A 16595-nucleotide genomic window follows, 5' to 3' on the forward strand; every position below is an offset into this window, starting at 1 on the left:
GGCCAGCTCGACACCCCATTCAAAATAACACAGTTGTCGAAAATATTCCCTCATGCTATTTTAGAATACTCCACCGTTACGATTGACATTTGGTTCATGCAGGAAATATCTCGCGCAAGGATTATATGTTTAAGACGCAAAACTCTAACAATAATATAGGGAGCCATTGCCCGGGGGAAAGACCCTGCTTGATATTGCTCCCAATAAAAGTCTTACGTATTTTGTCAAGACTTAAAAATGCAAAAATTGTTTTCTTTAAAAGTTCTATATTAAGCATCAAGACATCAAATGACAAAAACTCAGATTTGATAATTGTTAAATATAGCAGCTCTCAAGTCAGGTATCTCAGTTCAGCCAAGCCAAGTTATGCATGTTATTTATATTTTTACAACTATAGCATGTATGCAGCGACTGCACTGGAGTTGACATTCCATTTTTAAGCATTTAAATCATAATAAATATCCAGGTTTTTCCTCCACCTGCCACTCGGTTTATTTTATCCTTTGCCTCGAATAATCTCGCGAACCTTGGTTTGGGAGATATTCCAGGGTACATTAGCGGTAAAATCAGCTCACTCGTTAGCCAGCCGTCTTCGGAGCTACAAACATTTCCCTCATATATTCAAGCCAAATAACTTAAAGAAACAATGCGCATTCGAGAAGCTAAACACTCTGAACTTGGAAATTTGGCCTTCATTGGGGCACGCGCGTTTTATGAGGACGATATATATGCACATTTCTACCCCCAACGACGGCTGTATCCGGAAGCGTTTTACGAAGGCATTTTGAACAGTCTCTTGGACATTTTCACGCAGCCCGGGGCCAAAGTGTTCGTTGCAGAGCTCGAGGACAGCGATTTTTTGCCTCCTTCGAAATCCACAATTGCGGGTCAAAAGATTATAGGATACGTTACAGTCATTTTCCATGGAGACCCGGACCAAAAAGTACAATTCGACGCGGGCAACGAGGAAAAAGGTGAGTCTTGGCGTCTTCAGGCCGCCCTTTGCTGGTTAATACTGTTCTCTTTTTTGCGAATGGTAGAGGCTCTAATATATTACATGGAAAATTAGTCTTTTACCGTCGTTTGCTTGAATTGGAAAAACAGCGCGTGCCCAACAAGGCCATCAATCAAGCTGCCATTGATGATTTTGTTGCAAAGCAACAGCTTGTCACCGGCCCGAAAGACGGCTTGCTGGAAGCTGTTTCTCTTGCTGTTCTCCCTGAATTTCAATCAATGGGCTTCGGACTACAGTTGTTGGAATTCTTGAAAGCAATGATTAGTAAACTGGGCGTGGACTTAGTGGCTGATGCATCCAAAAGAGGATTTCCGATATATGTGAAGTTTGGATTCAAACACATCGGGGACATTAAGTTGACATCCAAAACGATCCAAGCGGATGATCTGTCGCTTGTGCATCTTCCTCAGCTCACAGTTCCTGTTGTCTGTCTTTCTCACACGTACAAGGCTGCATTTTAAATAGAGATTTGTCGAATCAAATAGTTCGTTGCCTGGTTTTTTTGAATGACTTTTAGGATAAGTTTGCAGGAAACCCTAGTACGGTAGATGTCTTGGCCCGGCATACATTGTCGAATCTCATTGTTACGGATTGGCGTGCCTGGACGCTTGTAAACCGTAGCCCCGACCTCAGGTGTCAGGGAAGGCGTTAGGGTTCGTTTATTGTTCGCGTAGGCGCCCGCATGCGATTGGCACTGCGTGCCTTCTGCTTTAACACCTTAGCTCTCAAACTCTTCCAATTGCGGAAAACCAGGCCATTATCAATGTCGTAATTTTCGCTTCGCGAACTTTACTATTTCCTCCCACAAACCGTATCTCCCAAGACTAAGATGACTGTTGGAATAGCCTCACTCGCGCGCGCGCAGGAAAGGAGGTAAAGACGTGCCGGAGTTGTGGCCCCGGCGATTGGGTGACTAAGCAGGGAGCACGGACCGCATGAAGACTTTTCACCTGGCGGTGAATAGTGAAATGTAGTCGCACGACTTAGATAGAGGATAGACCGAATATACCCGAATTGCAGAGGTATAACGTTCTCACCCATTTGATTAAGCCTACCACGCAATGCATTGTTAGTAGGCCTGCGAGCCTACGAACAATGACAGATCTTTTGGTACTACTGTAACCCCAACCAATATAATCAAACTCGCTAGAATATTTATACGGGATGGTTATAATAGTATTTAACAGTACTATTGACAACCAACCCTAAGGTACTCCGTGATGGAAGTCGTTATACTGCGTTGGGGCGCTGAGAGACATAAACAAAAGCAGCAGCTACCAGTACTTTACATCATCAACGCACACACTCACATGCATCCTTTGACACAATTTGCCCACACTATAGGGGTTCTTGCCACAGTTGATTGCGTAAAAGACTAACAGGTTTTTTTAATCAACACTGCAATCGCTGACAATACAAAAACACTCAAATATACCATGCAGCTTGGCCGAACTGCCAACGTAACCAATGGGCAACCCGTTCACTTTTGGTTGGTGGAAAACGCAAAGGCGCACTCCACTGGGACGACCCTGCCGTCGAAAACGCATATTGCACGTACAGTAGTGCTGGCATATCACGGCCTACAGTGGAGGGCTTTAAAAATATTATCACCGCACTACCAGCATTTAATTGCATTACCGTCGAGCATATTGAAAAATAAAAGCGAGAAAAAAATACAAAATATGCCCGTTTAGTGAAAAGTATTTGGCTGCATTGGAGAACCTCAGTGTATTAGGCGCTATCGACGAAAATTCTAAACTGAAGAGAAGAAAGGAATCACAATTGACGGCGCGCTTGAGAGACGCGTTTTAAATCCGGGGTGAGTGAGCCTCTATGTCCGATCCCTGGCTCGGCGTGGCTGGTGGAGCTGGGTCTTGATTCTGAGGGTAGGTCTGGGCCTGATCCTCACAATTGTGTCCCTTTGCCCGCTGTATTAATTTTGGTGATCGGTTTTTAAATACGGAAAATCTTGAATATATTAGGGATTTTTAGGATTTTTCCTAAATTGAGATCTTTATCGTTAAAAATAACAAACGACCAAACCCAATTGCAACCTAAGGATTGTTACGGAGTGGCGTGCCTGGGCGACTGCCAACCGTGACTAGCTCCACCTCACGTGACTAGGTGCCAGGGTTTGTTGTTGTGTATTCACTTAGGCGCGTGCGCGCGATTGGCACTGCGTGCCTTTCTTCTTCCTTTACACTTAGCTTTAGATCTTCGAATAGAATCGCCCCTATATTGCAGCCTTGTCTCTTTGGGATCGCTTTCGTAACACGCGCCAACCCATTAACAAAAGTGGAGTAGATTTTACTATTTTGGATAACGTGGATGTACAGTATGTGGGCCAGGACAGTATGTGGGCCATGTTAAGAATTATATGCGACGTCAGTTGAAATGCTAACAGCCAATTCCCGCTTTATTTCCATGTGTTAACACTTGAGTTAACGCCGCATATATTCCTTAACATTGGCCCACATACTGTCCTGGCCCACATACTGTACATCCACATTAATAATTACCGCAATAATTCAATTAAACATAACTGGTAAATAGCATTAGAAATTGTTTTAAATTAAGAATTTTAGTACATTTAAATTATATTTTTAACCTTTCTATTCATAATAACTTACGTACAAATTATTGCGCTTTGAAAATTAATTTTTTCAATAAAATTAAAGGTTTTTTTTTAATAAATGAACTTTTCTTTACTAAAATTAAATAATTTTAGGCAAAATATGGTAAACGTTATAATTAAAAATATAAAAAAACGTATAATGAAATTTTGCGCTTAAAATACTATATAATGTATTTTACAGTTTATGTTTAACTAAACTGGTGCGGCTGTTATTTGTAAAAGAATTAAAATGCACTCCGCTTTTGTTAGTGGGTTGGCTCGCCATTACATATTGTGCACTCACTGGCTCATGATTTTGCAACCCCCTCTTTGAGGGGGCCCATAACGTACAGCCCCAAGTACCAAGCAAGGTTGTACAGTATACCAACCTGCAGCTTCGCATAAGGCTACGCATGAAATAGAAATTCTGCACAGTTTAGCGGCTTTGCACATGAATGTTTGCACGGAAAATGGCATGGGCTTGCCCTGCTTACTGACAAGTTTCTGACAAAATTAGACACCGGGAGCAACCAGATTTCCTGTTGGGCCTTTGCACGCTCTCATAATATCAAACTATTCGCACGATTTATAAAATAGACCGATGATTTTTTGGGCTTGGGTCATTGATTTGAGACCTCGCGTGCATGTAGGACTTACTTGAGTAGGACGTCTCGTCAATTTAGCACCCTTTAATTAATTAGACCAAGATTGAAACCTGATTGATGTCAGCCTGTAATTCTTCTGTGTTTCAATCGACATATGATCCATGTCCACATGGAATTCTTCAGAGTGTCCAGAGGCTGCAAATTTAAGCTTCGGCATTGAAGGCTTTTTCTTGAAATAAGTGCTGCATTAAGAAGTCATGACTCGAAGTATGGTGAACACATATAATTCAAGCCTAACCCCAAGCAAAATTAGGAGAGGGGGAGTCTAATAGATTGTCAGAATATCCTCAAAACAGATATTTGGCAGAAGCAGACGAGCCTTCTGCCCGGACCGGTATTAGCATTCACCTATCTGCGCAACATCAGTCTCAAGCATCGAACCTCTCCGTGTCTCCAAAATGGGTAGCTTTCTGAGAAGAAAAAGAATGGCAGTCCTCAACAGCCACGGTCGATCACGAGACCAGATTGAACCTTCCTTCCTCGCAGAACATATCGTTCACGCCCAAGCCAGGCTATCCGGCAAGGTCGTTCGCACGCCAACAATCCGACTGCACTGGACCGAGAATGACACCCATAAAGTTTGGGCCAAGATGGAATCTCAGCAAGAGACAGGGTCATTCAAATATCGAGGAGCACTGAACGCCCTGCTCATGGTAGATGCGCCAACGGTCATCACTGCTTCAGCTGGCAACCACGCACTAGCCATCTGCCATGCGGCGAGGGCAGTAGGAAAGAAATCAATCATCGTAGTACCCGTCACCGTGTCTGAGCTTAAAGCGAACCGCATCTTGGCCGAGGCAGACAAAGTCACATTCTATGGCAATGATCTTGCTGAGGCCACCCAAGAAGCCATTCGCATTGAAGAGCTCTCGGGCATCTGCAGCATGACTGGCCAACGCAAGATTCAGTATGTATCGCCCTATGACGACCTATACGTGGCGGCAGGCGCTGGTACCCTCATGGCCGAGGCATTCGAGGACAGCGGGCCATTTGATCAAGTGGTTGTTCCACTCGGTGGCGGCGGGCTCACCGCCGGAGTCGCATCTTGGTGCCACAAAAACAGCCCATCTACCAAAGTTATCTGCGTCCACCCCAAGATATTTCTCAGGTCTTTGGAGGATGGAACTAGAAATCGTGCCACACTTTCTGAGAGGCTGCACCTGCCTACACAGGCCACGCTCTGTGACGGATTAGCGGTGCAGTTGGTGCGGCCGACGCAATTTGCTAAAATATTGGATACTCTTATCCACAAAATTGTTGAGGTATCCGAGGATGACGTGCTGATGGGTATTGCCTCAACGCTTCGGTACCAGTCCCTACTGATCGAAGGTTCAGCGGCTGCAGCAATATCTGCCGTCTCATCTGGTGCGCTGCAAGGCCTCAAAGGGAAAACCCTGGTTCTTTTGACCGGCGGTAATTTAACCTCTAACAACATTGCTCGAGCTCTCACAGCCCAGGTTAACGATCCTACTGCTCGACAAAAAATGGGCCTCCGGAACATTACCAACCCTGCCGACCGTAACGGTGCGTTGGATGATCTTGCCAGAAAAGCCCCAATGGAAAAAGACCTTGTTGCCTTTGATGGTAGAGCAGCAGCCACCAAAAAGACGAATGGTGATTCTCTTTCGCATATGGAGTTTAAGAGTACCCCAGAAGACGGGATGCATGCTTTGTGTGACGGACTCGGCAAAAGGATAGAAACGCTCAAAAGTCTTGTCAAACAGAGACGCGAGCTGTCCATTCAGCTCGGGCTAGATGTCGACGACTATAGTGAGGGGATGCTTGAGGAAATGGTGTCCAGGGCTCAACGTATGGTCCTCGAGCTCAACGACGCCCTTGCCCAAGGAAAAGAGCCAATGTGGGTTCTCGAGGAGCGCTACCGTGCCATTGTCCTGTGCTTTGCAGCCGCCGAGTCCATGGGAGAGTTTGCCTCGGCTTCAAACGACCAGGCGAAGCGACAGTGGTTTTTCCGGACTTCGGCGCAGCACCAGTCGGCTTGCAACTACGACCGTTACGGTGTAGACACTTTACGTGACGCAGAACTTATGTTGTTGCGAACTGTTATGCCGCGCTCGGCGCAACCAGCTGTCGAGAGCGACAGGCCACCGGTGACCCTGCTATTGGCATCCAGCGGCATGGCGGCCTTTCAAATCGTGTGGCAGTACGTCCTGCACCAACTCCACCCGGGGAACTGCGTTACCCTAGCGCCATATATCTATTTTGAGTCCATGGAGCAGATTGTCGCCATGGGCAAGATGATCAAAGTAAACTTTGCCACAAGCTTCGATGGTGACGAAATCATCCGCACGGCCGAGGAGACGGCGTCGCGAGTTGTCTTTTTGGACCCCGTAGCGAACGTGGTCGGACTGCCATGCACAGACCTTCGCGCATTTTTAAAAAAGGTAACGGGGCGGACTGGGTGGGAAGACCGCATCGTCGTGATCGATGGGACCATGGTCTCTGGGGGTTTGTCCGTGTTTGACTGGGCTTCCTCCGGCAGCGACCGGGGGCCGACGATTTTGTACCACGAGAGCGCCAGCAAGTATGCTCAGCTCGGCTTAGACATTCAAATGGCCGGCTTTTGCGTGGCTCGTTCACACCTGGACGAGCCACTTCGAAAGATCCGACGAGACACGGGAGGTGTAATCTACCGCCACGGGGTAGCATGCCTGCCTTTTCTTACGCGGGAGATTTACGAGGCGCGGCTGCAAACGCTGACTCGGAATGCCGAGTTGGTATATCGTGGTCTCAAGCAGCGAACCTCACACGTAGCCAAGGTCGCCTTCCCAGAGTCGTGGCGCGAGCTCGGCTGGCAGCACGGAGGCGCGCTCGTCACGGTTGAGTTTATTGCCGGTGGACTGAACAACCGGGAAGGTCTCGAGGCGTGTATTGATTTGGTGCTGCGAACATCGGCCAAGGCTGGTCTTCCGATCACCAAGGGGGTGAGCTTTGGGTTTTCGACAACGAGGATCTCGGCTAGTTCTTCAATGGCCGAGAATACGGACCCCTTCCTCCGCATTTCCGTCGGCATCGAGTCAAAACATGTGCCGACCCTGATAGAAATTGTGGCACAGGCGATACTCACTTATGTCAGCGGCTTTGGGACTGCGACATTATAAAATGGTCAAAACATGCCTCACTTGAATATGTTCCAGGGAAGCCGGGAGCGGAAAAATAAGCGCACTCGATACTTATAGGATATGGCAGTTGGGGTAGAAGTTTCAGATCAACAGCGGGTGATATCTCTATTTTGATATTTGGACTGTTCCTATTCTCAAAAACATGCAGAGCTAGGATTAACGCTATCTCGTTGCCTGCTCCACCGTTCGTACTCCTTAGACAACGGCCTATAAACTATAATGACATATCACCACACCTCATATGCAGTGTCACTTCTTCGGTTATTGATGTTATCTTGATAGCCAACGCTGAAACTCATTACTTGCGCACCGAGCAGCCAACAGGCTAAAACAAAGTTTCAACGAGCCGCAAAACGGCCCGCTTTGCCTCCTCCTTTTTCTCCTCAGCCGACATGGCCGCCACAGCCACGCCGCCACCCTCCTTTTCCTCCTCCCAGATCTCCAACATTCCCTTAACGACGGGGCGCCATTTCGTAATCGCCTGGAGCACACGTTAGCGTTAAACAAAAAAAGGAGCAGCAAATTGCATAATTTACAGCTTTATCGCCTAAGGCGACAGCCGCCAGGAAGCGAACGGCGGGGGACGGCGAGGGCGGGGATCTCCTCGCAGGAGTGCCCGGAGGCGCATTTGTAGCACCCCATCGTGGTAGGTTTTGTACGGGGTGATAACGTTATACCTTTGTAATTCGGGTATATTCGGTAAGTTAAGTTACATTTTCGGAACAAAACGTAGGGTAGGACATGCTTACGCAATCCCCGCGGGTACCCGTGGAATTGATAAATTCGCGGGTACCCGCGAACCTATTGGTCCCCAGGAATTCCTCACGGTTTAGTCAGCAGGCTCACTTTATTGTTCACGTAATTATGCACTTTTCATCCGGCCAAACGTTAGGGAGGGCATGGGAGTCAAGGTCGTTCATTATTTCGCTCACCATTACCAAAACATCATCTTAAGCCTGCAATTAGGTCTAATTATTAAAAGTATTTGTGTTGCAATATGGATTGAGCTACAGATGATTGCCACCCTGTACTGATCGCGGCTCGCCTAAGCGCGCAGCCGATTGATCGAGTGCGCCCCGCCTTCGCACCTATCACTTTTGGCAAGATTTTTGCACAACGTAACTCAGCCCAAACGCTCATACCAAAAACCCAATTTACAGTCACTTTTGGAATGCAATTTTAAATAGCTGCCATGCCTCATGTATTTGGTCTTCTTGAGGTTGCCTATTAACTGGGAACACGCCGCATTTAATTATTGAAAGCCGTTCCAGGTGCGTATTTTTTTTTGGCAATGGGTAGCTCCTTTCCTAGTAAGGTAAGGTGTGGTTAAAATTTGCGACTTGCCTACTGACACCAAACCAGGATTTACCAGTGTCCTTGGAGACGGTGGCCAATATTTTGTTTTCTCGGAACTATAACGTGGATGTACAGTACCCTGGACAGGACAGTACCCTGGACACTTTTCTTGCACCATGCCAATTCCAGATTAAATCGCAACCCCAGCATTATTTAACTTACCTGAATGCAATCGGAACTATATATATCGGACATTTCTTCATCCTCCTGACAGGTTCGCGCATTATGTCCTGTGTTCCCGCAATGGCCACAGCGCCGTTTAATCGCCGGTCGCGCATTAGTTCCCTCCCCATTTTCACTTTCTTCCTCCCGTACCGGATTATCCGCGTTGTTTAATTGTAACAAGTTTTGAACATCTTGTACGGTAGACGACCCTCCTTCGCGAACACGTGTTTTTTTGGCCCTGCGCCGTTTGCTAAGCGCTTCGTTGGCCTTCCGAAGGCTGCGGTTCTCCGCAAGGATAAGATTGTTTTAATGCGCAATTTGCTTTATACCTTTGGCCAACTGTTTTACAGCTTCAAAAATAGGCGTTGGCGAACTGCTTTAATGACGGTTTATTCGAGTTTTAACAAGCGTTAATTGACAAATAGCTTCTGTCGGGTTGTGCGGCGTTTAAGAAACCCAAGACTCGGTGGTAGGAAAAGTAGGCTCTTTGGGTGAAGGCGTCCGTATTTTGATATCCAGTTTAAATATAACCGTTTCCGGGTTATGGGGAATAATCCCGGCTCCTCGAAAACCCCCAGCTATGTTTTCTTTTGTTATAGACTTTTTGTAGGCCGCTGCAAAAGCCAAAAAGAAATCGACTTTGCTAATATTAGTGATGTGGGCCCGGATAAAATCGTTGATTTCTTAACCGTACGCCCGCTTTAAAACATTAAACACTCCGACGTTAAGCAGTTGGGTAAAGTGAGATGAATGAGCAGGCAGGCAAAGCGGAATAATATTGTGATTTTTGCAATAGCTGTCACGGCCAGGCATACATTGGAGAACCTCAGTGTATTAGGCGCTATCGACGAAAATTCTAAACTGAAGAGAAGAGAGAAATTACAATCGACGACGCGCTCAAGAGACGCGCTTAAATCCGGAGGTAGTGGATCCTTGTCCGATCCCTGGCTCGGTGTGGAGCCGAGTCGTGATTCTGAGGGTAGGTCTAGGGGCCTGATCCTCACAATAGCCCTTAAATTCCAGCGATTGGTGGCTGCTATGCCCATCGAGCACCAGCATCCGATAAGCGCCTTTTATCCGCGATTTCGTATAATTGTCGAAATGATGAATCCAATCCAAGCCTGTTTCGTTATTTGTCCATCCGCTGGGGGTAGTTTTAATGCGCCAAGTTGCGGGAAGACCGCCTTTTGTATACCAATTCGCAAAATGGTGGACGCCTTTAACGATAAGATATGGGGGCACGTCGTAGCCGTCGCCACTAATACAACAAATTGCAGTCGCCCATTCTCGATTGCCGGGTTGTATTTTTTTGCTTTTTCCGCGTCTTTCGGACCCGGTTACGACCATATGGCCGCAAATCTGGCCCATCATAAAGCCCGTTTCGTCGAAATTGTAGGTGTCGCAATCTTGGATGCCGTATTTGGCCTTCATATTGGCCACCAATCAAAACCACGCGTTTAACGCGTTAGGATCTTCGCACAAAGCCCTTTGGAAATCGTAAGCGCGAGAAAAACGCGTCTTTAACTCTATGCGTCGTTGGACGAAACGATTCGCCCAGCGAGTCCCGACCTGTCGCGCGTTCCGCGCACCGAGGATTTGGTCGGCCATTGCGGCCACGTCGGCGATCTGGGGCGGAAATCCTCGGGAATCCAGGTCCAATATATATCGGACAATCACGTCCTCTTCGCTTCCCGTCAATTTTCGCGAACTGGGCCGACGGTCGGCCAAAGAAGTAACGCCTTTCATTCTGGTATAAAGGGTTAATTTGGGCACATTGTAAATAAGTGCAACCTTCCTAATACTTGCTTTTTTATTTGATCGAAGTTCATTTAGCGCAAGAATGATTTGCGCTTCACGATTTAATGATTCCATGGTTAATGGTGGAAAAAACGCGTCTTGCGATGGAAATATGGTGCTGGGCCAAAAAGTGTCCAAGGTACTGTACATCCACGTTACGTAAAATATCGGTTGTTTTGTTCAAGAACAATATATATACGAGCCCCGCATAACCGTAGCTCCTCGAGTTTTCGAAATATGGTTTTCCGACGTTTTCTGATTTTGTTTGGTAAAAGAATTTGTGCCTTGCTTAAGGGAGTGGAAAGACAAGAAGTATTGGGCATTGGATTGATTGCCAATCGGCTTCGTATATTCAGCTAAGTATTGCTTATGCGCAGGGCAATTGGATTGAGGCAAAAGAGAGATGGCATTATCGAAAAAAATGCATAGGGAAAAGGCCTTATTTTGGGGAACGATAAGTGTCCTGATGTGTGCTGCTTCCAGGTTCCAGGCGTTAGGTCAATCAGCAAATCGACCGCGTAATATTTACACTTTCCCCCGAATCCCGGTTGAGGGTTGCCAGGGCCACACCAACCACAGGTATGTGGCGAAAGGAGAGTCTGGCGGAAGGGTGAGCAGCCTGAGGAGAGGGTGAGCAGCCCTGAGCAGAGGGTGATCGGCCTGAGCAGAAGAGCAGCCGCGGGCCGCTAGCTGGGTTACCCTCAGCAAAAACATCACAAGCTCAAATTATTACATAGCCCTTGGGTTGATTGGCTCTGTTACCGCTGCCAAGAAACTATTTGATGCTGTTGGCAGTGAGCAGTGCAACCCTGAATTTCTCAAAGGTGGTGTGGGGCTTAAAAACGTGATTGAGACGGTAGAGGAGTGGCTTGGCTGGGAGCATGGGGAGCAACGACGACCGTTTCTGGACGCAGAACAATCCGTTCTCAGACACCTTGGATCCCAAATCCAGCGATTTTGCTCCCGTACCAAGATAGTGAGGGCCGAACTAGTACTCAGGTGGGTGACCACTGGGGAATCCTCGGTGTTGTATGTTTTTGTCTTTTTTTGGCACATTGGACGAATTGGACCTGCTTTGTTTGCCTTTTAGCGGACGAGAATACCCTGATTTCACAAAGGAAGAGACGCGACCAGAGCCTCAACAAGAGAAAGGTGTCCACCACAATACCTACCTAGTCATGTGGGATGTGATCGCCGCCGGGCTGTGGGTGCCTCGAAGAATGCGGATGGTCCTAGTAAAAAAGAGAAAGGAAGCTGGGGCAACACTCCGCTAGACTTTCAGCAATGATTTTAATCATCGCCATCATCGGCCTGCCAGGAATTTTCAACATATCGATTGTTGAGTTTGTATACACGCATGGGTGATGCGACTACATGTTCCCGGGAGCCGCAAGTTTCGAGCATGGTCGTCCCGCAATGACGCGGACAGGTTAGCCGCCGAGTCTTTGTTTCTAGACTAGGAGTTCAAAGCTTTGGGCCTGGTGCATCTGAGAGAGCTGGCAGCATGCGCAGCGGCCCCAACCCTTTTTGAGAAAAAGTGTGCGCATCTTTCACAAAAGCCAGGCGCGACTTATGTCGCGTGGACAATAGGTATGGATAAGAGCATCCTTTCGAGTAAGAGCTTTCGAGGCCATCGAGAGCAACTTGTAGTAGCTACAGAGCGCGTTGGCATAGCTATATACTTTGTCGTAACGATGTCCTGTTTGTAAGGCTGGTGTGGCTCGGCATGGCAAAGTGGTGTGCGAAAAAAAAGTCTTTGAGACATGCTACACTGGGAGGCTTCTTGTCGAAATGACAATGGATGAGGTCAAAAGGGGGTTAGTTGAGGGAAAATTAGCTGTGTAAGTTTAACAATCTTAATTAAATTTAAGTCAGATTGTCATGACGCAGTCTTTTCTTTGGTGATTGTCCCTGAACATCAGTTATATCGTAGGGTCCACGGCAATTATCACCTCACATCATGTTAACCGGCGTTAAATGTTATTATCAAAATCCACAGGAGCTTCCCCGCACCCAAGCTCCTGTCTTTCGGCTGATGTCTGGGCTGATTGTTCGTGGCTATTTGAAGATTGCCGCGGGATCCTGGATGATTTCTTGATAAGTGCTAGTGAGACTTTGCGCTGCGCATTCCGAATCCAAACAGCATATCGACATTGTAAATTTAAGGCCGTATCAAAGTATCTGCTTGCGACCACGGCATAGTTGGGGCATGAAGAAATAAATACAAATATGCACTTTAACTTATGCCCGGGCTGAAGGATATGGGTCCAAAAGGATCGTATCAACCGTGCTTTGGTTTCGTCACCATTCCATCGGGCCAACGGAAACAGACTCAGGTCCAACCGGCTGGTTGAGCTCAAGCTCGGCAGAGTGAAGTGGGTCCACGAGCCACAAAATTCTTGGGCTTTAATCCGACTAGGATCTTGCGCGCCAAGCGAATGTGTAATAAATGGTTTGTTGGGTACATGCATTCCAGTGTCAATTGGTTGACCAGAATTTAGTGTGATTTGAATCGTCTTCTGCAAGAGACATGGAAATGTTTCTGCCAACGTATAGTTATCTAGCAAACAGGTGCTCGAGGTGATGCTTCGGAGCTACAGGTAAGGTAGGTAAGGTACTCAAGAAAAATTCTTAGAGTGGCTCACAGAACATGGTGTGGCTGACTCTGACGTCGTTCTGTCGAAGCTTCTCTTCAAACCAGGTGGGGTAAAGAGCTTGCAGTTGCAGATTGCATGAGCGAGATGGCCTGGTAGACAAGACAAGCAGGCACATAGCATCCCCACCCGCTTCAGGTCCAGAGGGCAAATCATCCGACCCTCGTTCCCACCTATTACCAGGTTCGCCAATGTTTTGCCAATTGAGTTGCTAAAATATGGTCAGCGTATTTAATCCGGCCCGGCGGCTGTGGCCGCCTGTTTGTCGAGTTCCTCTTTTCGATCTCATTTCTCTTTTCTGAGTTCACTCCAACTTATAATAGGTGCTACCCCTTTTCCGACACGCCCTACTTGACGAAGTGCGAACTCAAAAAGATACATTCTATTCGCTTGCGAAGTTAATATCTTGGCAGAATACGCAGCCTCGCCTTTATTCCACACGTTTCTCCGACCGAAGCACGTACACGATGGCGAGCCCCGTGGCGTCGGCGGCCCTCAAGGCCAGGATCCGGAGCCCACCGATGCTAAAGAAGCTCTGCCGTCCCCAGGACATGCTACATCACTTTCCCAACGGAGCTTACATTGGCTGGTCCGGCTTCACTGGTGTTGGATACCCAAAGTACGTACTGGAGCCTGCCATACCTCCTGGCCGTGTAACAACTCTTTAACTATACGTGAATGTAAATACTGACTTTTCGGCTACCCCTGAACAGAAAGACCCCGTCATTCCTAGCCGATCATGTCGAAAAGAATAACCTGCAGGGCAAGATGAAATATTCCCTATTTGTCGGTGCCTCTTCCGGAACCGAGACCGAGGACAGGTGGGCGAGCCTGGACATGATCAATAGGCGAAGCCCTCACCAGGTCGGCAAGAACATCGCCAAGGGAATCAACACTGGCAAAATCAACTTTTTCGACAAGCACCTATCAATGTTCCCCTCGGACTTGGTATACGTAAGTGCGCCTATGTGGAGGATTTGAAGAAAATAGCCGAGTTGAAGTGAAACATTGAGTCTGACGCTTTTACAACTGCACAGGGCTTTTACACCAAGGACAGGCCACACAACAGCCTTGATGTTACGGTGGTAGAGGCAACAGACATTCTCGAGGACGGCAGCATTGTTCCCGGTGCCTCCGTTGGTGCGACTCCGGAGCTTGTACAGATGGCTGATAAGGTGCGATATTCTCTCCTCTCTGCTAATATCTGCCGGGGGAGCTTTACATACTGATCGCATATCTCTCCAGATCATCATCGAAGTCAACACATCTTTGCCTAGCATGGAGGGCCTTCACGATATTACCATGACAGACCTTCCCCCGCACCGCAAGCCATACTTAATCCAGGGCGTGGAGGACCGTATTGGCACTACCTCGATTCCTATTGACCAGTCAAAGGTTATTGGTGTTATTGAGTCTGACTACCAGGATAAGACTGCGCCTAACACGCCGGCCGACGAGGGGTCCGCCATGATTGCCAACCACTTGATCGAGTACTTTGAGCACGAGGTCAAGCATGGCCGCATGCCTAAGAACCTGCTGCCGCTCCAGTCGGGCATCGGCAACATCGCCAACGCCGTCATTGGAGGTCTTGCCAACTCCAAATTCGAAAACCTGAAAGTTTGGACCGAGGTTATCCAGGACACATTTTTGGACCTTTTTGACTCTGGTAGCTTGGCCTACGCAACGGCTACATCTGTGCGCTTTTCACCCGAGGGATTTGAGCGCTTTTACAAGAACTTCGACAGATACAAGGAGAGGATTCTGTTGCGATCGCAGTCCGTATCGAACGCCCCCGAAATCATCCGCCGCCTGGGTGTCATCGGCATAAACACCCCGGTCGAGGTTGACATCTACGCACACGCAAACAGCACCTGCGTCATGGGCTCACGCATGCTGAACGGCCTCGGCGGCTCTGCCGACTTCCTCCGATCCTCAAAGTACAGCATCATGCACACGCCGTCGACGCGACCGAGCAAGACTCACCCTCACGGTGTCAGCTGCATCGTTCCCATGTGCACGCACATTGACCAGACGGAGCACGATCTCGACGTCGTCGTGACGGAGAACGGGTTGGCAGACGTCAGGGGCCTATCTCCACGCGAGAGGGCGCGGGTTATCATTAGGCAGTGCGCACACCCAGTCTACCGCCCGATCTTGGAGGCTTACTTTGAAAAGGCCGAGTTTGAGTGCCTGCGCAAGGGTATGGGCCATGAGCCGCATCTCCTTTTCAACACTTTTGACATGCACAAGGCGCTATTGGAGGAGGGAAGCATGCAGAAGGTTAAGAGTTGGTAGAGGAATCTTGAGGTTTTCGGTGAAGGATTGACCGGGGGGTTTTTGCACCCTATCCAAGCGCAGCGATGCGTGGTGCAGCGAGGATTGTTTTGGACAGGGGAGTGGCGGATTTTCCGGTGAGCTAAAGCCTAAAGCGTTCATATTTTCAAACTATGTACCTATGTATGTCACCTCCAGTATGCAGAAATGTAAGAGGTATGCACCATATTTGATATGCAGCCAGGGAAGGGGCAGTATGCAAGCACCGCAGAAAGCTCTTGCATGATGATATACTTTGCAATTTTCTTCTTCTTCCATCTTCCTCTCCTATATAAAGGCAGTTCTGCCTCCGTCTTTCGGCCTTGCAACCATTTCATCAACGGATTAAAACATCAAAGTTTACTATCATCTGGGTTGTGTCGCTATTCTCACACTCCTTACAACCAACCAGCCAGGCCTTTATCATTTACAACCAAGGTTCGTACCGCCCGACGAAAAGCCGCACCAAGCTGTCACCATAGACCGGCCTTGTGAATACTGACTGGCAGCCCGCAGACGACAAATACAAAAATGCTGCCTGCCTACGTCGCTTCTCTCACAGCCTGCCCTCCTTCCTGCGCCCAGGAGCACAATGACGAGGAGCGACACAAAGCCCCGAACGAACACATTTGCGTCTTGAACCAAGACTGCGGGGCCGCCAAGCTCGAGAACGGCGACAACGCCAGCATGGAAGAGATGATGGCCAGAAGGCACCAACGCTGGGTGATGGCAATCATCATCTTGACTTTCTGTCTCTTTTTGGCCTTGATCATTGGCGTTCGGGCTTATGCCACGGCAACCGAGCGGGCTTAACAGCGATGCAGCCAGCTTCAAGTATGCTGCCCCCGTCCCATTATAAACATCATCTCCTTACAC

At 48.0% G+C, this 16595-nt stretch overlaps 7 protein-coding genes across 7 annotated transcripts; 6 read left to right on the top strand and 1 right to left on the bottom strand.

The window, feature by feature from the left end:
* Positions 1-646: 646 nt before the first annotated feature.
* Positions 647-1476, top strand: PgNI_01142 (uncharacterized protein; the record flags this gene model as incomplete). The annotated part of the gene is made up of 2 exons (XM_031121217.1): positions 647-974; positions 1070-1476. The coding sequence occupies 2 exons, from the start codon at positions 647-649 to the stop codon at positions 1474-1476; spliced, it is 735 nt and encodes a 244-aa protein (XP_030985827.1).
* Positions 1477-4719: 3243 nt separating this feature from the next.
* Positions 4720-7413, top strand: PgNI_01143 (uncharacterized protein; the record flags this gene model as incomplete). The annotated part of the gene is made up of 1 exon (XM_031121218.1): positions 4720-7413. One exon carries the CDS (start codon positions 4720-4722, stop codon positions 7411-7413), a length of 2694 nt encoding a protein of 897 aa, XP_030985826.1.
* A 3494-nt stretch (positions 7414-10907) lies between these two features.
* Positions 10908-11075, bottom strand: PgNI_01144 (uncharacterized protein; the record flags this gene model as incomplete). The annotated part of the gene is made up of 1 exon (XM_031121219.1): positions 10908-11075. The coding sequence occupies one exon, from the start codon at positions 11073-11075 to the stop codon at positions 10908-10910; it is 168 nt and encodes a 55-aa protein (XP_030985821.1).
* A 98-nt stretch (positions 11076-11173) lies between these two features.
* On the top strand, positions 11174-11842 carry PgNI_01145 (uncharacterized protein; the record flags this gene model as incomplete). The annotated part of the gene is made up of 2 exons (XM_031121220.1): positions 11174-11331; positions 11473-11842. The coding sequence occupies 2 exons, from the start codon at positions 11174-11176 to the stop codon at positions 11840-11842; spliced, it is 528 nt and encodes a 175-aa protein (XP_030985820.1).
* Positions 11843-13020: 1178 nt separating this feature from the next.
* On the top strand, positions 13021-13242 carry PgNI_01146 (uncharacterized protein; the record flags this gene model as incomplete). Its single annotated transcript, XM_031121221.1, has 1 exon — positions 13021-13242. A coding segment is annotated over one exon (222 nt), but the record flags the coding sequence as incomplete, so codon positions are not given.
* Positions 13243-13541: 299 nt separating this feature from the next.
* PgNI_01147 (uncharacterized protein) lies at positions 13542-15908 on the top strand. Its single transcript, XM_031121222.1, has 4 exons — positions 13542-14025; positions 14120-14360; positions 14444-14581; positions 14652-15908. The coding sequence occupies exons 1-4, from the start codon at positions 13874-13876 to the stop codon at positions 15699-15701; spliced, it is 1581 nt and encodes a 526-aa protein (XP_030985822.1). The 5' UTR covers positions 13542-13873; the 3' UTR covers positions 15702-15908.
* Positions 15909-16250: 342 nt separating this feature from the next.
* Positions 16251-16532, top strand: PgNI_01148 (uncharacterized protein; the record flags this gene model as incomplete). The annotated part of the gene is made up of 1 exon (XM_031121223.1): positions 16251-16532. The coding sequence occupies one exon, from the start codon at positions 16251-16253 to the stop codon at positions 16530-16532; it is 282 nt and encodes a 93-aa protein (XP_030985829.1).
* Between the last annotated feature and the right edge of the window lie 63 nt (positions 16533-16595).

Source organism: Pyricularia grisea, assembly GCF_004355905.1.
Source record: "Pyricularia grisea strain NI907 chromosome Unknown Pyricularia_grisea_NI907_Scaffold_1, whole genome shotgun sequence".
Lineage (NCBI taxonomy): Eukaryota > Fungi > Ascomycota > Sordariomycetes > Magnaporthales > Pyriculariaceae > Pyricularia > Pyricularia grisea.

Excerpts from the sequence above, each read along its gene's own strand:
- PgNI_01147 (XM_031121222.1), top strand. The coding sequence starts at position 13,874 with ATGGCGAGCCCCGTGGCGTCGGCGGCCCTCAAGGCCAGGATCCGGAGC. Across the intron at positions 14,361-14,443 it reads TCCCCTCGGACTTGGTATAC|GGCTTTTACACCAAGGACAG; the intron begins GTAAGTGCGCCT and ends ACAACTGCACAG. Across the intron at positions 14,582-14,651 it reads TTGTACAGATGGCTGATAAG|ATCATCATCGAAGTCAACAC; the intron begins GTGCGATATTCT and ends ATATCTCTCCAG.